Source organism: Chiloscyllium plagiosum, chromosome 22 (assembly GCF_004010195.1).
Source record: "Chiloscyllium plagiosum isolate BGI_BamShark_2017 chromosome 22, ASM401019v2, whole genome shotgun sequence".
Classification (NCBI taxonomy): Eukaryota; Metazoa; Chordata; class Chondrichthyes; order Orectolobiformes; family Hemiscylliidae; genus Chiloscyllium; species Chiloscyllium plagiosum.
In genome coordinates this window covers 27,310,727-27,336,947 of record NC_057731.1, presented here as the reverse complement: position 1 = coordinate 27,336,947, position 26,221 = coordinate 27,310,727, and the positions used below count along the sequence as shown (strand labels likewise).

At 40.4% G+C, this 26,221-nt stretch overlaps 2 protein-coding genes across 7 annotated transcripts in view; one reads left to right on the top strand and one right to left on the bottom strand.

Annotated features, from left to right (window-relative positions):
* Nucleotides 1-15,969, bottom strand: part of LOC122561389 (putative pre-mRNA-splicing factor ATP-dependent RNA helicase DHX32) — a 41,828-nt gene extending 25,859 nt beyond the window's left edge. The window contains exons 1-3 of the mRNA XM_043713154.1: nucleotides 15,671-15,969; nucleotides 3,175-3,368; nucleotides 1,842-2,226 (exon numbers count right to left, since the gene is read on the bottom strand). Of these exons, the coding sequence (XP_043569089.1) occupies nucleotides 1,842-2,226; nucleotides 3,175-3,368; nucleotides 15,671-15,961 (870 nt within the window). The 5' untranslated portion in view covers nucleotides 15,962-15,969. The remainder of the gene's footprint in view (nucleotides 1-1,841; nucleotides 2,227-3,174; nucleotides 3,369-15,670) is intronic.
* Nucleotides 15,970-16,087: 118 nt separating this feature from the next.
* Nucleotides 16,088-26,221, top strand: part of fank1 (fibronectin type III and ankyrin repeat domains 1) — a 65,180-nt gene continuing 55,046 nt past the window's right edge. For 2 of the 6 annotated variants that reach the window (XM_043712627.1, XM_043712622.1), the window contains exons 1-2: nucleotides 16,088-16,168; nucleotides 19,026-19,393. In XM_043712627.1, the coding sequence (XP_043568562.1) occupies nucleotides 19,387-19,393 (7 nt within the window). In that variant the 5' untranslated portion in view covers nucleotides 16,088-16,168; nucleotides 19,026-19,386. Of the gene's footprint in view, nucleotides 16,169-17,587; nucleotides 17,645-18,378; nucleotides 18,457-18,795; nucleotides 18,857-19,025; nucleotides 19,394-26,221 lie in introns of those variants that run through there. The other 4 variants (XM_043712625.1, XM_043712626.1, XM_043712623.1 and 1 more) reach the window with 4 other exon arrangements.

Here is a 26,221-nt window from a genome sequence, read left to right as displayed (position 1 = left end):
AGTCTGGTAGTCATTTCTGAGATGCCCTTAATGTAGGGGAGAATGGCTAGGGTCTCTGGACATGTTTTGCCTGCTTGTCCGGGTTTGTTCCTCAGAAATCGGCAGACTGTGTTCATTGGGTACTCGTTCTTTTTGAATACACTATATAGGTGATTTTCCTCTGCTCTGTTTAGTTCCTCTGTGCTGCAGTGTGTGCTGGCTCATTGAAATAATGTTCTGATGCAGGTTTGTTGGTGGATGTTGGGATGATTGCTTCTGTAGTTCAATATTTGGTCTGTATGTTTTGTTTTCCTGTGTACACTGGTTTGAAGTTCCCCATTGGCTGTCCGCACCACTGTGACATCTAGGAATGGCAGTTTGTTGTTGTTTTCCTCCTCTTTAGTGAATTTTATTGTGGTTACATATATTAAATTTGGGATGAGATGACACTCATGGAGACTCAAGGATGTAGGCTGGCCAGGATACCAGTACAATAATCAAACCTAGATTATTGTGTTTCGGGAGAAAACAGACTGAGACTGGAGTGATGATACAGGCCATAAGGTCAGCTGGGATCAAAAAGGATGTTGAGTTGCAACTATTTGTTTGTACCTGGGTCAATGGCTACGGAATGATGGGAGAAATGGATGTTGGACAAGCCGACTGATAACGCAGAGGTGGCAGATAGGTCAAGAAAGGTAGAGTTGGCAGCATACATGATCTGACTGTAATTCTTTTCAAGGTGGCATTGTACATTTGTACTTGGATACGGAAGAGGTGGGAGCTGAGGATAAGTCACTGGGTGGGGGCGGGGGGTTTCAGATAGTTCTGGAACAGAAATTCCACTTTCTGCCAGATATGGAATATTAATGTGCACAAGAAAGCTGCTTTATTTACTCACTAATAATGCTAGAAAATTATATGTCTTTATTTCGCCGCCCTAAAATGGATCATGTATGTGGCAACCTGATGGAGGGTGCCTCCTGGCGCCAAGGTGCTGTACTATGTTACCAAGCTGTGGGCACATACGTATCCATGTATCACGCATATTGTCTCAAAATCATACAAATGTTCAAAGACAATGGGTGCCATTTCAAAGCTGCAACAAATTGCAAATATCTGAAGAAGGTGCTTCGGCAATGTACCAAATAGTCAAATATTTCGGAAAGAAGCTACTAAAATTCAGAAAGTAAGTCATTAGCCTATCTTTAAAACATATAAATTAAAACATCCTATTGATTTGAAATTTCTGTACAAGATATAAAATAAAAGTGTATTAATTGCCAGAAAAGTCATAGTTTCATCACAACATTTCAAGAAAAGTTATGACAAACAAACCTTGTCATGGAATCACAGAATCCCTACTATGCGGAAGTAGGCCAAACCCCCCCCTATTGAGTCCACAATGACCCTCTGAAGAGCATCCCCTCCAGACCCACCTCCCTAGCCCTGAATTTTCCATGGCTAACCCATCTCGCCTGAACATCCATGGACACTATGGACAATCCACCTTATCTGTACATTTCTGGACTATGGGAGGAAATGGAGCACCCACACAGACATGGGAGAATGTGTTAAACTCCAGACAGAAGTTGCCTAAGGGTGGAATTGAACTGGGGTCCTTGGCACTGTAAGGCAGCAGAGTTAATTACTGAGCCGTTGTATCACCTCTGCTTTAACAGAAAATATTACACATGAAATTATCAAATGAAACAAAACATGTAATTTGACTTATGTTATTCACAGACATGGCTCATAATTTCTTTGGTTTTAGCTGCCAGGCTAACTAAGTATTCTCCAACTTTCCTATATTGTCATATTGAGAAGGAATATATTGTAAGACCTTCAAGGAATGAGCTTACCTTTATACAGGATAGAAAAATTGCAATATCGCCCTTTTCCCTTGTATGATGTATCTCAAACAGCAGCTTAAGTGCAGGCATGAAATAGTTTTCTGGAGGTATGCAACTGTAAACAACCTCAACGGGATATCCAATGGGTTCTTCATTTTCCACTTGTATGAGAGGAACATTGCCATAAAAGGAATGCAGCTTCTTGGACATATGAGGAGAGCTTATTATTACAACTTTTAGTTCCGGCCTTTGTCTCACAATGTCTTTTAGAAGGCCTAGTAGTACATCTGTGGAAACTGTTCTTTTGTGAGTTTCATCAATAACGATAACACCATAGTGCTCCAATAGAGGATCTGACATCATTTCCTGCAGTAGCATATCATCTGTGCTGTATCTAGAATATTAAAATACTGTTATTTGGTGGTTTTGATCTGAGTTTGTTTAAAATGAAAGAAAAGGTTAGATGTTACTTAGAATCCTACATAACCTATCATATCCTACTAAATGGCTGACAAGGGAACTCTCCTGCATGATGTCAGACATACTGTAACATCTTAAAGGCCAACAATCAAATTGTTAACTCAGAGCTTCTGGCCCAGTGGAAGGGACAATACCATGGTATCACAAGACCTCCTAAGCTTTTCTTGCTATTGAAAATAATATAGTATGTTCAAATGTACATTGGATTAATGGGGAAAGAAAGAAACAGTTACACATTTTCTGAACTTCTGTGCTTTGTTATTCCATTTAGATATCATAAACATATATTTATGAGCTGGAAATAAGTCAAGCTAAAATGTGATAGTATAAACGTAGGATCGTATTAGCTTTGCTACATCTAAGTAGTCACCATCCCTCAATTATTCATTTGCTTTTTAAAGTTATGAACATAATATATTGTGTGCATATGTGCAGCAGGACTACGTCAGACCTTGCAGAAGTAAGCTATTTGCTTGGATGCATCAAAAGTAGTTATTTACAAAGTATTTCTCCTACAACCATAGGTAATTACAATTACTTTTAATCGGTTTAAGCATTTATGAAAGTTAATATACTCTTCTTGTTAAATTGCCTTTATTTCTTTGTTCAAATTTTATTTTACTCAGATTTTCTTTTATCTTTGTCCCCCTCCAACTAATCTTATTCATTCTAATCCTCTCTTTTTGTCCCGGTACTGTGATTGCATTCTATTGTTGATGCTTGTAAAGCGTAATGCAAATGGTAAGGACCAGCATATGGTGTCATTTGCTTGCAGAAGGACCTGCAGCTGCAGTCTGTTTCCTATTTGCATTTGACTGATCATTCTGCAAGGGTCACCAAAAGTATATGCAAGCACACAGACCTCAGGATAGTTTCATTGATGCAGCAGTTTTCAAATGGAATTGTGTAGCCCACTTCATGCCCTATGTTGACATCCATTTCATCTGCCACGCGAAGTGCAAGGCTGACAGCCGTCTGCTTATGAGTCTGTGTACACACCACAACACCATGCTGATACTTGGAAGAAAGACAGTGTTCTGCACACCACTGTGGGATCTAAAAGAGATAACAAATGAAACAATCAGGGTACCACTACCTTCTAGCATGATGTTTTATTACATTACAATTGATCATACAGCTGGACATTTATAAAAAAATGTTAGATGGCTTCAGAATAAACAGAGCATTAATTAATAAACTCTTAACCAACATTTGCATGGTGGCACTTTTTTTTCTTATTTATTATTATGCTCACAGAATGTGGGGGTCACTGGCTAAGCAGCATTTATTGCCCATCCTTACTTGCCCAGATGATGGGTAAGAGTCATCCACATTGCTATGGGTCTGGAGTCACGTGCAAGCCAGACAAGGTAAGGATGGCAGTTTCCTTCCCAATGCACAAGAGTGAACCAGATGGGTTTTTCCAATAATCAGCAATGGATTAATGACCATCCTTTGACATTTAATTCCAGATTTTTAAAACTGAATTCAAATTCCTCCATCTGCCATGGTGGGATTCAAACCAAGGTCCCCAGAACATAACCTGGGGTTACTGGGTTATTAGTCCAGTGATATTACCACTAGGCTATTGCCTCACCTGTACTTGTCACTATATATTTAGAAACAGACATTATGTGTATGCACCTGGATATTGCACATGGAACATGTTGGATGGCCATAAGTCAAGATAGTAATTTGAACAGCTTGGGTATTTCTTCCAATAGGTCATAACAGCATAAGAAATTGGAGCAGGAGAAAGCCATTCATCCCTTCCTGCCTGCCCTGCCATTCATAGTTGATCGACCTCAAGCCTCAATTCCTCCTTTTTACCAGCTCAAGAAAGCCCTCAACTCCTCAAAATTTCAAAAATCCATCTGCCTCTTTCTTAAATACTTGCAGTAACCTAACCTCCATAACCTTCTGGGGCAGAGAGTTCCTGACATTCACTACTCTCTGGGAGAAGAAAGTCTTTCACATGCTCAGTTTAAAATGAGTGTCTGCTTATTCTGTAACTATGGCCCATCATTCACAATTCTCCCACTAGTGATAATCTTCTCAACATTCACCCTGTTAAGCCCTCTCAGAATCTTGTATCTTTCAATAAAATCAATTCTCGACCTTCTAAACTCTAATGAATAAAGGCCAAACCTGTTTGCCTATTCTCGATAAGTTAAGACCTTCATCTTAGAAGCTCTTTTGAATTGCCTCCAATGTTTGTAAGAATCAAAAAGTGTGGTGCTGGAAAAGCACAGCAGGTCAGGCAGCATCTGAGGAGCAGGAGAGTTTCAGGCATAAGCTCTTCATCAGGAATGTGAAGGGGGAAGGGGGCTGAGAGATAAATACGGAGTGGGTGGAGCTGGGGGTAAGGTAGCTGGGGAGGCGATAGTTAATGCAGATTGGGGGTAATAATGATAGGTCAGTGGGGAAGGTGGAGAGGATAGGTGGGAAGGAAGATGAACAGGTGGGACAGGTCACGAGGACAGTGCTGAGTTGGAGGGTTGGATCTGGGATGAGGTGGGGGGAGGGGAGATTTGGAAATTGGTGAATTCGATGCCATGTGGTTAAAGTGTTACAAGCCAGAAGTTGAGGCTTTCTTCCTCCAGTTGTCAGGTGGCTTGGATTTGTGGAGGCAGCCCAGGACTTACATGTCCTTGAGGGAGTGGGAGGGGGGAGTTGAAGTGACACTGCCAAATCCAAGCCACCCGACAACTGGAGAAAGAACGTGTCCATCTTACTTCCCACCTAATCGCTCCACTCTCCCGACCAACCTATCACTATTACCCCCAACCTGCATCCACCTATCACCTTCCCAGCTACCTTCTCCCCAGCCCCACCCCCACTCCCACCCCCCTATTTATCTCTCAGCCCCCTGCCCCTTCCACATTCCTGATGAAAGGCTTCTGACCAAAAAGTCAAGTCCTCCACTCCTCGGATGCTCTTTGACCTTCTGTGCTTTTCCAGCACCACACGTTTTGAGTGATTCTCTAGCATCTGCAGTCCTCACTTTCTCCAATGCTTGCAAGCCCTTTCTTAAATACAGGGACCAAAACGGCATATAGTACTCCAGATGTGGCCTCACCAATACCTTGGATAGCTGTAACAAGAATTCCCTATTTTTAAAATCCAGCCCTATAGCAATAAAGGCCAAAATTCCATTTGCCTTCTTAATTATTGCTGCACCTGAATGCTAACCATTTTTGCGTTTCATGCACAAGAACACTCAGATCCTTCTGTGCAGCATGTTTTACAATCTCTCTCCGTTTAATTAACAGTTTGTCTTTTGATTCTTCCTATGTGTGTGTATGACCTCCCAGTCTTACATTAAACTCCATCTGCCAATATCAATCTCTCCTTGCAGATTCTGTGTCTTCATCACAAATACCCTTCCACCTATTTTTGGATTTAGCAAGTTCTGCCCCATCTTCCAAGTCCGTAATATGGGTAGTAATTAATTGTTGCCCTGCGAATGATCCATGTGACATTCCACCAGTTATGCATTTCTAAATTGAAAAAAAACCCCTTTAATCCCAGTTCTCTATCTTTGATGTGTTAACCAATCCTCAATCCATACGACTACATTATCATGAGCTCCTATCTTGTACAATAGAATCAATCTGGCTCAAGATTAGGATACAGACTGACTCTAATCTCACACCTTTAATGCATTGTCTGAGCTGAGATGTCACCTTTTTTTATGAAACCTTAAGTTACCTCAAGAATGTGACTGGAAAGAAGCTCTGGGATTTACACATCAATGAACCAAAACCTGCAACCCATTCTAAAAGCCGAATGGTTTGCTCAATAAATCATTTCAGTTGCATGACACTGAGATCTTTTGTTGTAAATTTTGTGTTTTACGATTCTGCTCCACAGCTACCTGATAAAGGAGCAGTGCTCCAAAAGCTAGTACTGCCAAATAAACCTGTTGAACTATAACCTGGTGTTGTGTAATTTTTGACTTTTATGTGGAACTCAATTGAAAGCCTTCCGGAAATCCAAATACTCTACATCTACTGGTTCCCCTTTATCAACTCTGCTAGTTATACCATCAAAGAATCCAACAAATTTGGTAAACATGATATCTCTTTATCAAAACTAAGGTAACTCCATTTGATTGTGTTACTTTTCTAAATGTCATTCTTTTCCTCCATAATAATGGACTTTAGCATTTTCCAAACAACCGATTTTATGCAACAGACTTTAGCCTGTGGTTTCCTGCTTTCTGTCCCCCTCCCTTTCTGAAGATGTGTATTACCTTAGTCTTTTCCAATCCACTGGAACCCTCTCAGAATCCAGTGAGTTTTAAAATATTTTGACCAATGCCTATAGTATTTCAGTACTTACTTCCTTTAAGACTCTTGGATGCAAGTCATCAGACCCTGGTGATGTGTCTGCCCTTGGTTAGTTTGTTGAACATTTTGTCCCTCGTGACAGAGACTTTTACAAAATCTTTCCTCCCATTAACATGCACATCTATTATCTTTGGGAGATTATAGAATCTTTCACTGACGCAAAATTTTAGTTTAAATTATCTGTCATTTGCCTGTGCCCCATTATCAATTCTCCAGTTGCATCCTCTAAGGCCTACACTTACTTTAGCTACTGTTTAATTTTATATACCTGTACAAGCTCTTTCCATTTGGTTATATATTTCATGCCAATTTAATTTCATAATTAATTTCCTCACTCTTCATTAACTTTTTACTCATCCAATGGTGGCTCCTAAAAAAATACCCAATCTTCTGATCTACCACTAATTGTTGCTGCTTCATATACCTTAATTTTTCATTGAATAATCTCCTTGACTGCTTTTGTTAACTAGGGATAGTTCATTCTTCTCATTGAGCCATTCTTCTTGACTGGAATAATTTTTTGCAGAGTGTTATAAATATCCACTCCTGCTTGTCTGCTGACCTTCCCCTTTGTCTGTTTTCCTAGCCTGTTTTAGACCGCTCTTTCTGCATATCTTTGCAATTACCCTTGTTTAAGTTGAATACACTGGTTTGAGACCCAAGCTGCTCTCCCTCAAACTGATGTTGAAATTCTAGCATGTTGGGATTGCTACTCCATACAGCATCCTTAATTACATGATCTCCTATTCCTTCTATCTCATTACACATTACTAGATTTTGCCTGTTCCTAGGTAGGTTATGCAATCTAAGAAACAATCTCAGATGCACTCTGTGATTAATCTTCCATGTAACTATTGCCAATTGGACTTGTTCAATCAAAGTAAATATTAAAATCACCCATCACAATTCTCGACCTTCCATTTATACTTCTTCTTACAGTAAGCCAACTTTTTGCGGGCTACAAACAACTCCCACCCGTGACTTCGTTCCCATGCTATTTCTTATTTCCGTCCAAAATGATTCCACATCATGATTAGTTGCACCTACATAACTCCTCATCACTGTACAGATCCCTTCTTATTAATAACACTACTCCACCTTCTTAACCTTTTGACCTTATGGAGCATCACATACCTTTTAATATTGCACTCCCAGTCCTGGTCACTCTGCAACCATGTCTTTGTAAGAGCTGTAAAGTAATGTTCATTTATTTTGATGCAACCATGTTAAAAATACTGTGTGCATCAGATAAACAGCCTTAAGTTTGGATTCTTTTTACCATTATTAATTATTCTGGCTCTAACTTCTGCAGGACTCTTCTTATATTTAAGAACTATGTTAAACGATATTTAAGGACAGACTAAGGAACCTACTGCTTTCTGCCACATGTTCATTGTTTATATTTTCAGCACCTTGCACTTCTCCTCTCTTGTTTCTTTTTTAAACTTCCCCTCAATTGATCCCTCTCCCCACTAATTAGTTTAAAATTGCATCTAGAACTCTAGATAGAGGTTTCTCCAGGACACTGGACCTAACATTGTTCAAATGAAGCATTCCCAATGAAACATTTCTCTCTTTCCCCAGTACTGCTGCCAGTGCCCCATGAATCAGAACCCATTTCTCCCACACCAACTTTTGAGCCACGCATTTACCTCTATAGTCTTATTTACGGTGTGCCGATTTGTAAGTGCTTCAGGTAATAATATGGAGATTATTAGCTTTGAGACTCTGCTTCTTAATTTAGTTCACAGATATTCATAATCTATCAACAGAACCTTTTTCTTAATCCTACCTATTTCATTGGTATCTAAATGCATGATGACAACTGGATGTTTCCCCTCCCAAATTTCCTCTTTAGCCCAGAGGAAATGTCCTGAATCTTGGCATGAGGCAGGCAACAAAGCCTTCAGGACTCTATCTTTGCTGCAGAGAACATTATCTACTCTACTCCCCTAAATGTGCTATTCCCTATTATTCTTACATTTCTCTTTCTCCTCCCCCCACCCCAAATGAATAGTACTCTGAACCGCAGTGTTTTAGTAGTCCACTCGTCCTCCCTGCAGTCTGCACCTCGTCCACACTAGGATGAAGAACCTCATATCTATTAGATAAACCTTTGGTTTTGGCTCCTCCAAGGTGAAATTCTACCTTCTCATAACTGCCTCATTTGTAGTCACACTCTCCTGTCTCTGACCACGGACCACATTTGTTGTGATTAATTTGTTGCAATTAATCAAAAGGTCTCAGCTGTCTTCTGAAACGCAGTAAACAGGAACGCTCCCTCTTTCCTTGGACTCTAGCTCATCAGCTCTGAGTTGAAGTTCCTCCAGCAGCTAATACTTGTAGATGTGGTCAGAATGGATCACACCACAATCAAAAGCTGTAATGGACTGCTTGCCCAGTCATCTTTGCTCTATTTAACTAATAATTTGCATGTCAAATACTTTAAAAAGTAATTTCCACCAAACTCAACAGATTTAAACCACTTGGCCATTCAAAAGACACAGAGAAAGTCAAACTTTGGGTCAGACAGGTTGAAGGCATTTGCTGTTGCTGTATTTTCGTCACTGATTTGCTGTGCATAGCTCCCAACCTGTTTCAAGAGACACAAATTTGCTTCATTCACCTTCTAATCTGATTCATGCTGACTAGCTGCACACTGCACCCAATCTGTTCATCACAATTAGGTCAATAGACAAAAGCATTTATGGTGCAGTAAAAAATCAGAATGGGTCCTAGTGTTCTCTGGTCTATGGTTTATCTTATCTGGGTTCTAAATATTGGATTCTGGATTAGTGGTGCTGGAAAAGCACAGCAGTTCAGGCAGCATCCGAGGAGCAGTAAAATCGAAGTTTCGGGCAAAAGCCCTTCATCAGGAATACCTGTATTCCTGATGAAGGGCTTTTGCCCGAAACGTCGATTTTACTGCTCCTCGGATGCTGCCTGAACTGCTGTGCTTTTCCAGCACCACTAATCCAGAATCTGGTTTCCAGCATCTGCAGTCATTGTTTTTACCCTGGGTTCTAAATATACCATGAAACAACCATGCCCCTCAGATTACTTGCTTTTCTTTCCCTAGTCCTTCTTGCTTAAGACTGTCAATTTAATAGTTCAACTTACCTTAAGTGACTTATGGCATTAATGTTGCCTAACTTATGTACTTTGCCATTTGTTATTTTTACAATACTTTATATTGCTTTCCTTGATGAGATATTGACCTCATTTGTTTAAAAAACTACTGGTTTAAATTACCCCACTTTGCTTTGGCTTCATGCTCTGCTCTTTCATCCTCAAGCCCTACAAAACATGTAGCCACCGATACGCATCTCAACTTGAAAATAAACTTGAAAATACATTCTTGCCACCATGCTGCAGCCATACTGAAGGATGAAAAGGTAGTAGGACAGAACAAAAGAGTGATCAATACTGTGCAAAGTGCAACCTGACAGTCTGCAATATTGCCAGAACAGTAATACAAGTTATTTGCTTAGTTATCTATTAAACATTAGGACATAGATAAGAGAGTACATAGTATCTGAGGTTACACAATTATCATAAATTTTCAAGTTATGTTTTATATATTCTGCTTAAAAGGAAAGGGATGTCTTTTTAAAACTAATCATAAATACTTTTAAACCTTATAGACAATAGTCTAAAAGGGAAAACCTAGGCTTGAAACATGAACCTTTCACTTCCAATATAGTATGTGGCTGACACTATTTTGTAATCGCAATTTTTAAAATCTGATATACAAAACTGTACCCAGGAGGAATGGCTGCTCTCAACAACTTTCAAACATATGTAGCCATTACTCCTGTACAAATTTGGCTAGGAGGACTTCCAGAGATTTTAAAAATATTTTTTAAAAATTCAAATTTTAAAATGAATGCTATGGACTGAATTTTACCAAAAGCTGACTAAGTGCCAATTTTGGTGCATTTCAATGGAAGGTTTGTCTGTTCCTCGCATGATTTTGTATGCACCATGTCTCTTATGAACTACTCATATGCTACCTTGTGCTCACCAGTGATGGAAGTACTAGCCACTGCTGGTTCTTTCAGGAATTCTGCTGCTGGTACCGTGTTTAAAGCCCAGCTGTGCACTAGGTCAATCAATGCCGACCATGGATAATATCTCATAATACATGTAGTGGACAGGAAAGGAAAAAGAAATAATTCTGAGGGTGCACGGCTAACGCATGATTGGAAATAGAAGTTCACATTCCTGAATGCATGGATGTAATGAACAAATTTACATAGAATAAAAGCAAAATATTGCAGATGCTGGAAATCTGAAACAAGCACAGAATGGTGTAGAAATTCTGGCAGCTTCTGTGCAAGTTCAATATAAAAGGAATGGGTGCAAATAGATTCACATTTTCGGAAATAAATTCTCAAACACTGATACATATAGTGTTCTGACACAGAACATAAACAATGTTTATCCAAAATATCTTTTGCAAACTCACATTAATGTGAACTATTACAAAGAACTGGAGAAAATAAACGTTTAAGACAGTTTAATGTGCCTGTTTTTGAGAACCAGCATAAATGGAAGTTGAAATCAAAAATTGACATAATCTTGATAAAAAGTATCAATAGCCATATTTTTCAGTTTTCATTGACGCCATGAATCCTGTAACTGTACAGATTAAAAGAAAACATGGGAAAAGCTCACCAGGTACTTGGTGATGATGGTTTGGTGATGGGGGTGGGGTCATGGTCGAGGGGGCAGTAGGAAGAGGTGTCCTCGAGTTGACGTTTGGCTTCAGCGGTGTAGAGGTCAGTGCGCCAGACTACCACTGCGCCCCCTTTATCCGCTGGCTTGATGGTGAGGTTGGGATTGGAGCAGAGGGATTGGAGGGCTGCGCGTTGTGAGGGTGAGAGGTTGGAGTTCGAGGGCAGGTAATAGGCCAGCACGGGGTGTCCAGGTGGATGCAGTGTGTTGGAGGTAGGTGAATGGGTCCTCGGAAGGTGGGTGGGAGTCCTGATTGTGAAAGTAAGCTCAGAGGCAGAGGCAACGGAAGAATTGTTCGACGTCACGGCGTGTATTAAATTCATTGATGCTCTATGCTACTTTCTCCCCAATCCCACTCTCCTCTAGCTTATCTCTCCACGCTTCAGGCTCACTGCCTTTATTCCTGATGAAGGGCTTTTGCCCGAAACACCGATTTCGAAGCTCCTTGGATGCTGCCTGAACTGCTGTGCTCTTCCAGCGCCACTAATCCAGACTCCGTTAGAGCTGTCTGTGGTAAATGGTAGTCTACAATACATACCATTATCACTTACAGAGAATGGGTATTTGGATGTTCAACTTCTTTACAGTGTCCATCCAATATGTATTAGTGACTGTAATTCTCTACTACCAGCTTCCATTTGAAGGTAGGCCATTTCAATACACTTGATACAAATCTTGTCAGGCAGGCATGAAAAGTGAGTTTTTCATGAGTCACCATTGTTGCCAGTCATATTTTTGTTGGCATCTGCTTTAAAACAGACTCATGTGGTCTATTACTGTCCAGATGCACCTTTCTGAGTTCACTCTGCTATGTGAAGAGCAAATCAGCACAATTAGTAAACCCAATAATCGAATGATACATCACAAATGCAAATATATATTTAAGTAGTGAAACATAGCCACATGCATCATTATTGCACTTAGATATAAACAGGTGTGGAGCAGAGAAGTAGATATCTGGCCCATTCTGTCTTTGCTGGCTCTATGCAAGAATGTTTCAACTTTTCCCCTTTTCAGGTCTTCCGCATACCACTGCATACCTGTTTAAGTGTGTATTCAATTTCCTTTCTCAAGTTACCATCATATTCACTTGCACAGCATTTCAGCTAGTGTATTTCAGCTCAATCAATGGGGATGTAGTTTATCATGCAATTCACAGTAGCAATATGTTACATACTCGCAATTCTGCATGTCCTCTCACAATCACACACTTCAAGACTCTTGCCAATAAATCAACTGTACATTTTTTCACGTGAAATAGAACAATGTGTAACTGAGGTTAAATTCCTGTTCTATATTAGCAGTGGAATTTTGAGACACAATGCCTTTTCTGCAGCATACTTTTTCCATCAACTATATAACCAACATTGAATCCCTACAATGTAGAAACAGGCATTTGGCCCAACCAGTCCACACCAACCCTTCAAAGAGTGGCCCACCCAGATCCATTCCCCCACCCGATATTGACCCCCTGACTAATGCACCTAACCTCCACATCCCTGAACACTATGGGCAATTTAGCATAGTCAAGTCACCTAACCAGCACATCTTCGGATTGTGGAAGGAAACCAGAGCAAACCTGCACAGACACAGGGAAAATGTGCAAACTCCACACAGACAATTAGCTAAAGTTGGAATTGAACCTGGGTCCCCAGCGTTGTGAGGCAGCAGTGCTAACCACTGAACCATAATGCTGCTAATGAGTGACTCTTCACTGTCCTCTGAAATGTCATAGCAAGCCACTCAATTGTAAGTGACTCATTAACACCTCTATTTTGACTAGGGATGGTCAATACATGTTGACATTGCCACTGATGCTCAGATTCCACAAATGATAAGAAAAAAACTGTCCATCTAAATCACTACTTATTATATCCATGTCAACATGGCTGTGCCAAGTTCATAGTCTGATTAACAATGCCACCTTCATTGCAAAAGAGGTCTGCCTCCACATTTTTTTTTATTTCTCAATAGATGCTAATAGCAATTACAGGTAAATGTGACTTTCCAACTAAAGTTGTGTCATTTTCCATCAAAAGTTAGCCGAATTAATAAACCTGAATATCCATGCTGCTTAAGCAAAACAATGTTATGATAGCAGTAACATGGAATATCAATTTTTGACTTCCATCGTCCAATTTTAATACCTAGGACATTTCATAAGTGAAAATGGTTTTAAAAAGGAAAGATGCTGAGTTAAGATGGCTGCAATGATCACCTGACGACAGTTTGAGCCAATTTATGAAATCATCAGAAAACAAAAATCAGAACTGAAATTAACATACATCAAAATGGCTGTATCACCTAAGATCTATATATTCTATTTGATTTACATCTTTCTAGAAACTTCACGTATTGTGATGGAAGTCATTTGCAAATTATCCAGTTTGGAAAATGTAATGATGCCAGACATGGCAATACACAAACTTTCTTTCCACTCAACTGCTTTTGGGCAGAGCAGAGAGATCAAAATTGATTTTACTAACAATGTAAACAGGAAGGCTTGCTCGCTCTTTCTGTCTCTCTCAGCCTCTGGAAAGACGTTCACTGATAGAGCAAATTGAAGAGACTTCCATTCACTCAGAACTCAAAAATACTATATCCTGTAAGGATGCAAATCATCAATTTTTCACTGGAGTGCAGGAATTGAGGGGTGACTTCACACATATTTACAAAATCATGAGGGGTGTAGATAAGATGAATAGCAAAGGAGAATTCAAAACTGGAGGGCATATTTTTAAAGAGAGAGGAGAGATATTTAAAAGGGACCCGAGGGCCAACTTGTTCCACAAGGAAGGTGGTTCATATGTGGAACGAACTGCAGAGGAAGTGGTAAAACAAATACAGTTACAACATTTAGAAGATATTTGGACAGGTACATGTATAGGAATGGTTTACAGGGACTTGGGTCAACCGCAGGCAAGTGGGACTAGTTTAGTTTGGGAAACCTGGTCAGGATAGATGAGTTGTACATGTCTGTTTCTGTGCTGTATGACTCTATGATCCTATAATTAAACAAACTGGTCTCAAGTTAAACCTAGCAATGTTTTGGACTCTCCCACTCCAGGAAAAAGGCCTTTGCTATTCACCCTATTCATGCCCCTCATGATTTTATAAATCTCAGCATCCAACACTCAGGGAAAATGGCCCCAGCCTATTTAGCATCTCCCTATAACTCAAACCCTCCAACCATGGAAATATCCTTGTCAAATCTTTTAGGAATCATTTCAAGTTCACAACATATTTCATAAAGCAGGGAGACTGGAATTGCACACAGTGTTCTAAAAGTGATGTCCTGTACAGCAGCAACATGACCTCCCAAATCCTACACTCAATGCATTGACCAATAAAGGCAAACACCTTCTTCACTATCCTGCCTACCTGGGACTCAATTTTCAGGGAACTATGAACCTACACTCCAAGGTCTCTTTTCAGCAACACCATCAAGTGTATAAGTCCTGCCCTGATTTGCCTTTCCAAAATGCAACACCTCACATTTATCTAAATGAAACTCCATCTGCCACTCTTCAGCCATTGATCAAATTAAAGAGGGGGTTTGCTTGACTTTTCCTCTCAAAAACACATTAAAATGCCATTATAGCAAACATCATTACCTTTACCAATTGCTATCTATGTTACAACTAACACAACAAAGATCACGTGTTCCTAAGCACAGCATTCCAATCAATTAGAATTTGAAAGAAAACATTTATCCAATTGTTTTTAAAATCTTCTATGTCTGTAATCTAGCATCTGTAATATATTGTCGATTTTGTTCAGGATATTCGTGAAAACTATCTCCAAATGTGCTGTATGTTTCAATAAATGGAAAAATTGCCAAATTTAGTTTACAAATGAAAAGATTCCCAGAAGAAAAGTATATTATTTTATCATTACTGATGAACATGTCGTAAACACTTGTTCATATTATCTAGATATTGGCATAACACAAACAAATCACAAAACATGTATTGTACTCCCTTGTGCCAGTGTTGTCCTTTCAATTCCAGCCTTATCATTAAGGCCAGGTCAGCAGAAATTACAGCTCTGCGTTTACAGCTTTGCATAGCGTTAGTGGAAAAAAGCTCATTTGAAAGTTTATAGTAGCCATGCCTCATACTAGTGTAGAGAAAAAAAAACATGGATAATATTGGCGCCTTTTTCAAAACATATTGGGAACCATGTGACAGAACAGTCTTTAAAGCCAAAAGCCTAATAAGCCAGCGTTTACTTCTGCTGGATATTTCCCACTACCTTGGTTGCTCTTACCTGACTGCTTTTCCCGATCCTGGCGTTTCCACATAGGATGATAAAGGAATTACTCACAAAACTCGCCATTAAGGCGCTCTTTGCTCCCCACACCGGTAACTGCTTTCGTTCTTGGTGGAGTTTGTAATAGCGAGAGGAGTAAGGCAGCCCATCAAAGGGGTTCAGCTCCAAGTCTGCATCGCAGAGTAAAACTTCGTCGCCACTGTCGGATCCAAACTCTTCGGAGAAAGTTTCTCTGTCACAAGGCGATGCACTGTCCGGCTTTGTCGTATGCACTTGAACAGCAGCCATTGCCGCCTGTGTGGATGGAGGGGGCTTAGCAGAACTATCACGCTCAACTTCCTATCATTTGTTCTATCAATACCTGGTCCTGTAAAGAGTTGGAGACCAACACCAGCATTTCCTGCTGCAGTCCATAGCCACTTGCCACTCTCCTAATCGTCTGTTGTTGCCAGCGATCATCTGCAAACGAAATTAAAGCAAACCGACTGCTTAAAGGTACTTCACTAAAACAAGCGCATCCTTTTTTTGGTTAAAGCTGCCGATTTCCCTCCATCCCAGCCCACGTGTCGCGCTATGTATTGACTGAATAGTCCGGGCTAAACGACAGAGTATTGTACAGAATAATACAGTCATGTGGCCACTTAATCTCCTGACAATAACGGTTGGGGGAATGCTTGTTGGAAACTGCAGAGTGTGAAAGGTTTAATTGGTCTCTCAGTAACCGGCTGCACAAACACATCTGCCACAGAACCGGCTGGCCAGGGCCCTGAAAGAAATGCAAATCACCCTCTCTGCTTGTCATCGAATGTGAATCACATCAGATTGTATTGTGTTTGTCCGCAATCCGAGCAGGCACTGTACTGTGGATCCCTTTCTCATCTCCAGAAAGTAAACTTCCAAACGGAATAGATGTGATGTGGAGGTGCCGCTGTTGGACTGCGGTGGACAAAGTTAAAAATCACACAATATCAGGTTATAGCCCTGTTGGTGTTATGTGATTTTGCTTAAAAAAGGAATAGACACTAACCGAACCTGCTGCACTTATCACAGCTGGGAAACAGACCCTTCAGTCCAACTGGTCCATGCCGACCAGGTATCCTAAATTAATGTAGTCCCCTTTGCCAGCATTTGGCCCATATCCCTCTAAACCATTCCTACTCATATACCCATCCAGATGCCTTTCAAATATTGTAATTGTACCTGCCTCCTCCACTTCCTGTGGCAGCTCTTTGCATACAGTACCATCCGTGAAAAAGTTTCCCCTTAGGTCCCTTTTAAACTTTTCCTTTCTGTCACCTTAAACTCATGCCCTCTGTTTTGGATTTCCCCACTCTGGGGAAAAGACCTTGGCTATTCATCCTATGCATGCCCTTCATGATTTTATAAACCTCTAAAAGATCATCCTTCAACCTCCAATGATCCAAGAAAAATAGCCCCAGCCGTTACAGCCGCTGGCTCCAGCTCAAACCCTAGCAACATCCTTGTAAATCTTTTCTGAACACTTTCAAGTTTCACAATACCCTTCCGAGAATTGCACACGATATTCCAAAAGTCGCCCATCCAATGTGCCTCACAGCCACGACATGACCTCCCAACTCCTAGACTAAATGCATTGACCAATAAAGGCATGCATACCAAATGCCTTCTTCACTATCCTATCTACCTGGGACTTCACTTTTAAGGAACTATGAATCTGCAGATCAAGGTCTCTTTGTTCAGCAACTCTGCCCAGGACTTTACATTTAAGTGTTTAAGTCCTGGCCTGATTTGCCTTTCCAAATGCAGCACCTCATATTTATCTAAATTCAACTCCACCTGCCACTCTTCGGCCCATTGGCCAGTCATAACTAGGAATATTCTGCCTCAGGGTAGGGGGAAGGCAGGTTCGATCAAGGCATCCCGAAGAAAATGCATTTGTTGTTTGGAAAGAAATAGTGTCTTTCGTTTTTTGGGATAGAGTCAAACTCAAATGTTTGTTTACTTGATTTGCTTCTGTACAGTACCATATAAAGAGATAGTTTGTGATAAAGTATATTTTTGAAATAAAGAAAAGGATTACAAGGAGATGGCGGGAGAATTGCACGAGCAGAATGCTCATTTGAAGAGTCAGTGCATTCATGGCCTCCTTCTGCCCAGTGACTATTCTGTGATTCTGTAAAATCATACCAAGTGTGGTTAAGGGGTCTTGTGGCACAATGGTAGTGTACCTACCTCTAGATTAAAAATCACACACCAGGTTATAGTCCAACAGGTTTAATTGGAAGCACACTAGCTGTCGGAGCGACGCTCCTTCATCAGGTGATTGTGGAGGGCTCGATCGTAACAGAATTTATAGCAAAAACTTGCAGTGTGATGTAACTGAAATTATACATTGAAGAATTGATTGTCTGTTAAGCCTTTCATCTGTTAGAAAACAGTGATAGTTTCACTTCTTTCATGTGTAAATCACAAAACCCTTCCCTCCACAATCACTTGATGAAGGAGCGTCGCTCCGAAAGCTAGTGTGCTTCCAATTAAACCTGTTGGACTATAACCTGGTGGTGATTTTTAACTTTGTACACCCCAATCCAACACCGGCATCTCCGAATCATGACCTTTAGATCAGGAGAGCTGGGTTTACGCTGCACCTGCCCCAGAAGTATGTAGTAACATCGTTGAACAGGTTGATTAGAAAGTATTTGCAAAGTGCAGTTCGCATTTATCTAGTTCATAATTCAATTCAGATGCACTTCACTTTCGTGTTTGAACGAGAAGCCACGGCTGATCAGAACTAAAGAGCCTGTGTAAGTTAGAAAATGATGCATAAACGAATTGGAGTTTATTATAACAGACAGGGTTTACAGGAATCCGGGAGATGAAGAATTCCACATACTTGTAACCTTGGGGAATGTTGATTAATCGTGATTTCAACACAACCGGGTTGTATTGAGGAGATGGAAGTTGTCGGTCGAACTATTAGGAATTTAGAAAGACGGACGAGGAAGAAGCAGTATTTATATACAAATAGAAACCGAAATTGATGGAGAAGTATTTGCAAGTACTAGCTTTCGAAGTGCTGCTTCTTCAACTGATGAAGCGGCGCTTCGAAAGCTGGTGCCTCCAAATAAACCTACTGGACTACAACCTGGTGTTGTGTGACCTTTAACTTAGTTATAACATGGCGAGTAACTCTCACCTTTCCATGTAAGTGATCAAATATTATTTGACTAACTAGACCATAACATTCAACACTACATTAACAATATTTTCATGAAGAAGTGATACAAGTTCTAAAATTGCTTGTTGACCAACGTCTAATTTATTTCATTGGTTTCGTTAGTGATAAAGCCTCACCTTTGGTGTTTTTGTTTAGCACAGTGAGCATAGCACTGAGCACGCAGAGTCTCCATGTCTACAATCACATAGCACATGAAGGCGAACTCAGCTACAACGACAAAGCAGCGAGGTTGATTAGTGTGGGGCGCCGTTGGTTCAGAGGATTCGTGTTTCCCGGGCAACAAAGGATCAGCGTCCGGAAAGTGAACGCGAGATGGAAAAAGGGAGAAGGAGAGAGAGAAAGGGAAAGGCGTCGGATGACCTGAGCAGGGAATGAGAGGATTGGATCAAGCCGTGAGCACAGGCTGAGAGAGGGTGGACAAGACACTGGGAGGCTACAAGCTCAGCCTTAACATACGGAGAATTGATCAATTGAAAAATAAAAACCTACATCTATCATGGAAGGTAACTTCAATTTACTAAGTTTGTAAATGAATTCGCTGATTGAAACAAAATGTCTGTGGTTCATGGGTCACTGATGTTACGTACAGTTACAATGAGAGCACACGTGAGCACTGACAAAATACCATGTCCAAAAAGTTACCTACACTGATAACATACATCATATTAATTAACCAGTAATAAGTACTTATTATACTGAATTTCGGTATTAAGCTACATTACTATCTATGTAAAACGACATATAGAAATAAATAATTTGCTAATAAGTAGCTTTTTCTAGAAGGTCCCAAGATACTCTCAAATAAGGAATTATTTTATGAAGTTTAAACTTTTATTTTAAAAAAGACGCTCAATTTGAATTTGGCCAAGATTACACATACTGAAGCTAAATTTTGGAGGTGCTGGTGGGAGTTACTGACGGATAATTATTGGCCAGCTGACCGAAAGAACTTCCTATACTTTGAGCATTAAGCTGAGGGGTTCTTGTAGTGCAGTAGTAATGTCCCTACAGCTGAGCGTGTGACCTAAATTCAAGTCCCACCTGCTCTTAGAGGTGTATGATAACATGTATGAAAACCTCCTATGTTGATTAGAAAATGTGTGAATATTGTGGGATTTCTTAAAAACTCAGCTGAACAGAGAAACAGGGCCTTATTCCGCCTCATCCAAAAACAGAGCACCTCTGACAATACAGTAGACCTTCAATACTGTGTTGAAATGCTAGTTTAGATTATACACTATACTCAACATTTGGACTGCGGCTTGAATATACATGTTCTTGACTCAGAGGCAGGAGCGAGTGCTACCATTGATGCCAAGTCTGACACTTAAGTTGTCAAACACTTCGTTTAGGGAATTTGCATTTGTTTCTGATTATTTAAAATGAACTTTGACTGGGGCAAATGAAAGGCATGATAATTTATTTAGTAGTAATTCAAAGCAATGTTTATGCAAAATCTTCTGGTGTTATATGAAGGAGGAATTTTGACAATCAATTGAGCAAACTTTATGCTGCTTGCTAAATGTTTCCAAAGAATTTTTGCATTCACCTGGCAGGCTGATGAAGTCCCAATCATTCACTGAGCATTGTACTGTCCTCTCAAATTACACACTCATCTCAGAGAATGTTCGAAACTTTCTGATGCAAAGGAGAGAGTAAAACTAACTGAGGCATGCTGACACTAATGAATGATTACAATTTCTTGCAAATTAGATTGAAAATACATTTGTGATTTTTTTTATAAATAATGGCATGAATGATCTACATTATGTAGATAATTGTAGTTACTATGGAGTAAATTGTATAGCAAGTATGGTGTCTGTGTGTGCAGAGTTAATCATGGAAATCTGAAAGTTGTTGTCAGAGGCACTTGGAACCTCCGCAGAGCATGATATAACACGTGATCAACTCAGCAATGAAACCAGTGCAATGGGGGTGAACTTGAGATTTATGTTCAACAGTGTTCCCCACTAAAGACCTCAGTAAAAGTTAATGTGATGTGCTCAGGAGTAAATGATTTGTTAACAGCATGATAATTAATGGTTACTGCCAATTTCGTCTCTGATCTGATCTGAAAAAACTTTTATAAGTGTGCAATTTCATTCCATTAGAAGTTTCTTAGTGCCAGCAGTTTGCAGTTTATTTTTACTTTTGTTGTCCGTGGTCTTTAATCTCTGTCTTTCTCATCCTTGAATTTCAGCTTATACAAAACTCTGCTGCATCTATCCTAATCTGCATCAAGTCAACATCCCTGTCCTTGCTGATTCAATGCCTCACAAATACAATTTTCATCATTTTATAGAATCCCGTAGACATCATTCATTTCTTCACTGGAGCTAGACTTTTGTAATCCTTTGCCCCCTACACCTCCTCAGCCCCTAACTTCCAATTCATCTTTAGGAAGGATGTGAAAGTGTTAGAGAGGGTGTTGAAAGGCTTCATGGGAATGGTTCCAGCATTGAGGAAATGCAATTTAATAGGTAGATTGGAGAAGTTGGACTGTTCTTGGGGAAAAGAGATTTGAGAGGAAGTTTGATAGAGGTAGTCAAAATCATGATGGGTCCGAATAGGGGACATAGGGAAAGCTGGTGATTCAATTGAGAATCAGATGGCACAGATTTAAGATAATTGGCAGATGGAGCAATGAAAACATGAGAGAGGATTTTTCACACAGTGAATGGTTATGCTCTGAAATGTACTGCTTGAAAGTCCGGTGGAGGCAAGTTTAGTCAAGGCATTAAAAATTGAATTAGATTATTGTCTGAAAAAGAAAAATGTGCAGTGTTTTAGGGAAAAGGCTGGACAATGGCACTGGTGAGTTGTTCTATCAGAGAGCAGACACAGACACAATGGGCCAAATGGCCTCTTTCTATGCTGCAACCATTCTCTGATTCTATGATCATACTCTTGCATTTTGCATATCCACCTTCTTTATCCTGCTAAATGTCCACGTCTTCAGCTGCTGAAGCCAAATGATCTGGAATCCATCCCGAGTCCTTCCACCTAACTACTTTCCTTTAAATTTCTCATTAAGCCCACCTTATTGACTGAATTCATTTCTCAATGAATACAATTGCTCATTGTTGTTTATGGAATCTTAGGGCTGTAGCCCAGCAATGATAATAAAGTGTATATTACCCATCAATTCATAAATGTCACACTTCCCTTTGGGCTACACTTCAAACAGACATCCTGCCAGCCCTACCTGTTTTTTTTGTGGGGAACTGCCTGGAAGTGATGGTGTAGTGGTATTAACACTAGTCTATTAATCCACTGACCCAAATAATGTGCTGGGACCCAGGTTTGAATCCTGCCATGGCAGATAGTGGAACTTGAATTCATTGAAAAAAAATGAAATTAAGCGTCTAATGATGACCATGAAACCATTGTTGATTGTCAGGATAAACCCATCTGGTTCACTATTAGCCATTAGGAAACTGAGGAGAAAGTAAGGTCTGCAGATGCTGGAGATCAGAGCTGAAAATGTGTTGCTGGAAAAGCGCAGCAGGTCAGGCAGCATCCAGGGAACAGGAGAATCGACGTTTCGGGCGAAGAAGGGCTTATGCGTCGATTCTCCTGTTCCCTGGATGCTGCCTGACCTGCTGCGCTTTTCCAGCAACACATTTTCAGCCATTAGGAAACTGCCATCCTTACCTGATCTGGCCTACATGTGGGTGGCATGGTGGCACAGTGGTTAACACTGCTGCCTCACAGCGCCAGAGACCCGGGTTCAATTCCCAACTCAGGTGACTGACTGTGTGGAGTTTGCACGTTCTCCCCGTGTCTGCGTGGGTTTCCTCCGGGTGCTCCGGTTTCCTCCCATAGTCCAAAGATGTGCAGGTCAGGAGAATTGGCCATGCTAAATTGCCCGTAGTGTTAGGTAAAAGGGGTGAATATAGGGGTATGGGTGGGTTGCACTTCGGCGGGTCGGTGTGGACTTGTTGGGACGAAGGGCCTGTTTCCACACTGTAAGTAATCTAATCTAATCTTAAGTGACTCCAGTGCCACAGCAATATCATTGATTCTTACTGCACTCTAGGCAATAAGGGATAGGCAACAAATGCTGGCCTAGCCAGCAATGCCCATGTCTCATGAAATAAATCTTGTAAAGGTGAGTGGACATAGGATGTGCCTGTTCAGTCTCATTGGAATTTTACAAATGAGAAGACAGAGTGAACCTGAAATGTTAACCATCTGCCTCCCTCACACAATGACAACAGAACTGTGTTGTCAGTTTCCAGAAGTTTGTATTTCTTTGTTGTTGCTTATTAGTACAGAACTTAAACATTGCCAAAAAAAGGGACAAGAAGTCAAAGTTTTTTGTCTTGCACTCGTCAGATCTAGGACACAAGAAATATACCTGTAAAAAAGGACATCATTTTCAACATGAAAAGGTACTTATGGTTGGTTGGGACATCATTGGCATAGAGGTGCACCAAGAACAATTAACTATCAATCTTAATTGTCAGACCAGGCAGGTAGACTCAAATTGGTCAGGGTGTTGCCATAGAAATCATGGATCATAGAGAAAGGATACATAGTAGACCATATAGGACTGAGATGAGAAGAAGTTTCTTCACCCAGAGAATGGCGTGCCTGTGGAATTCTCTGCCACAGAAAGTAGTTGAAGCCAAAGCATTGAATGTTTTCAAGAAAGAATTAGATTTGGCTGTTAAGGCTAAAGGGATCAAAGAGCATGGAGAGAAAGCAGGAACAGGATGCAAAGTTGAACAATCAGCCTTGACCATAGTGAATAGCAGAGCCAGCTCAAAGGTCTGAAAAGCCTACTCCTCTAGTTTCCATATTTAAATGTTTCTAGGAGAATGTAGCGGAGATTGGCAATCTACATGACCCTTTGAAAAGGCTGCAATGAATGTACAAGCGGCCTGGAGGAAGATTTATAGTGGAGTCCCAAGGGTTGGATGTGGAAATCTTGCTTTTCATAATATATATTAATAATCTGGATCTTGGTATTTAGGGGACAATTTCAAATTTTGCAAATGATACAAAATTTAGAAGAATTGTAAGCTGTGAGGAGGACAGACTTGGAACTCCAAAAGGACATTGACAAATTGATAGAGCTGGCATATTGTTGGCAGATGATGTCCAATGCCAAGAAGTAATGCACTTTGATAAGAAGAACATAGAAACATAAAAAAGAGGATACAATTCTAAATGGGGTGCAGGAGCAGAGGGACCTGGGTGTATATGTACACAGATCATTGAAGGACAAGTGGAGAGAGCAGTTAATAAAACATATGGTGTCCTCAACTTTATTCATAGGACATAGAGTATAAGAGTAAGGAGGTGATGTTGCACTTCCACAAGATACTTGTTAGACCCCAGCCAAAGTATTGTGCAAAGTTTGAGACATCATATTATGGGAAAGATTTGAATGCAGGAGAGTGAGTGTAATAATGATTTACAAGAATGGTTCCAGGAATGAGATACCTCATTATGAGGATAGATTGGAGTTGGGATTGTTCTCCTTGGAGAGAAGAAAGCTGAGAGGAGATTTGATAGAGGGTGCTGGAAAGGGCTCATCCCTGTTTGGGAGCAAAATGACCAGGTGCACGACTGGGTTTTAAATATGGCACCAGCTGGTCAGAAACTTGGAAGGTCCCAGCAGCGATGAGCTCTTCAGCTGCTGGTGAGGAAAAGATTATACAAATGTGACGCTGCAGAAGTATAGTGCATGCCTAATAAGGAAAGCAGTGGAGAATTGTTTGCAAAATTACCTAATGCTCACAGAGAGAAATCCTCATGAAGCTCCCAAAGTTGATATTTGGCTAATTTGAGGGAAAGGGAACAAAGAGGTTGCTTCCACTGTCGGGTGAAAATAGAAATAGGGGACATAAAATAAGGAAGAGCAGATTTAGAATTGAATTGAGGATGAGCTTCTTCATGCAAAGGTTTGTGCATCTGTGGAATTTCCTGCCCAGTGAAGAAGCTGAGGCTTTAAATGTTTTTCCGACATAGATAGATAGATAGATTTTTGAAAAATAAAGGAACTAAGGGTTGTGGTGAGGGGGTGGGTGAGTGGAGCTGAGTCCACGAAAAGATCAGCCATGAATTTATTGAATGATGGAGCAGGTTCAATGGATCCAGATGGCCTACTACTGCTCCTATTTCTTATGAAAGTTAAGTCCATAAACTCGCATTCTGACCGCATGGACATTACCAGGTTGGCTGAATAGTTCCTGCATTTTCTGTTCCACCATCTACAATATTTTGCTTTTGAAAGTTTGCACATTGATGGTTTCTTAGGATCTGTCAGCCTTTGGAGTAGAACGGGTGTCATAACATACAGAAAAGACCCTGGATCTGGATGCTGTTTTTGTAAGGAATTTCTGCAGAGATACAATGGACAGAACTTTCCCTCTTTTTCCTCAAAGTGTGGGGATGAGACTGTTAGGTTGTTAGATGGCAACTGACATACCGCCCACATCAATGTAAGTGTTCACCCAGTTGTCTGTCATTCAGCTTATTGAAAGCTGATAAGCAAGGGAGATGCATATCATGCCCAATTACAGGCCTCAATGCTAGTAGTCTGTGATCCCAGAAGTTGCCAGCCAATCAGTGGCAGGCAGCTTCTGGGTTTTAAAGTCCCTAGTTAAGACCTATTTCTCAGGGGATTCAGTAGTAAGAGTATCTTTATTTTTCTTCTCTCAGGGGAGAGGTCATGGGGAGATGGGAGGCTTGGAGGGGTGGCATTGGCAATGCTGGACTGAGGCTTTAAAAGGCCACCCTTTAGCTGCCTCTGTTTAAGCCTAGGTTGTGGCATTTGGAGACCCATCCCATGGTACAAAATAGTTGACAAATAGATATGACTGTAAAATGTCACTAAATATAAATGTTTTTTGACAGAAAGTGTATTTATTTGCAATACTTTCATTATCATTCAATGATAAATGTGCTGGTTGTCCAGCAGGAAAAAAATGATGGTTAATTACACTTTACAAATGAAAACAACTTCCACAGGTTTCAAAATTCTGGTGGTTCAAGTAATGAACCTCAGCATCTCTAATATCAACATGACACGAGCTCTTAACAGACTGAAATACTCTTAATAGTTCATTTAAATATTAAATTTTACCATTTATAAAGACTTGATTATTAACTGTAATAACAATTAGTTTGTTACAATCTTTATTAGTATTGTAATTACATGCTTGAAAAGGTGTTCATAGAGTCATAGAAATGTACAGCATGGAAACAAACCCTTCGGTCCAATCCGTCCATGCCGACCAGATATCCCATCCCAATCTAGTCCCACCTGCCAGCACCCGGCCCATATCTCTCCAATCCCTTCCTATTCATATACCCATCCA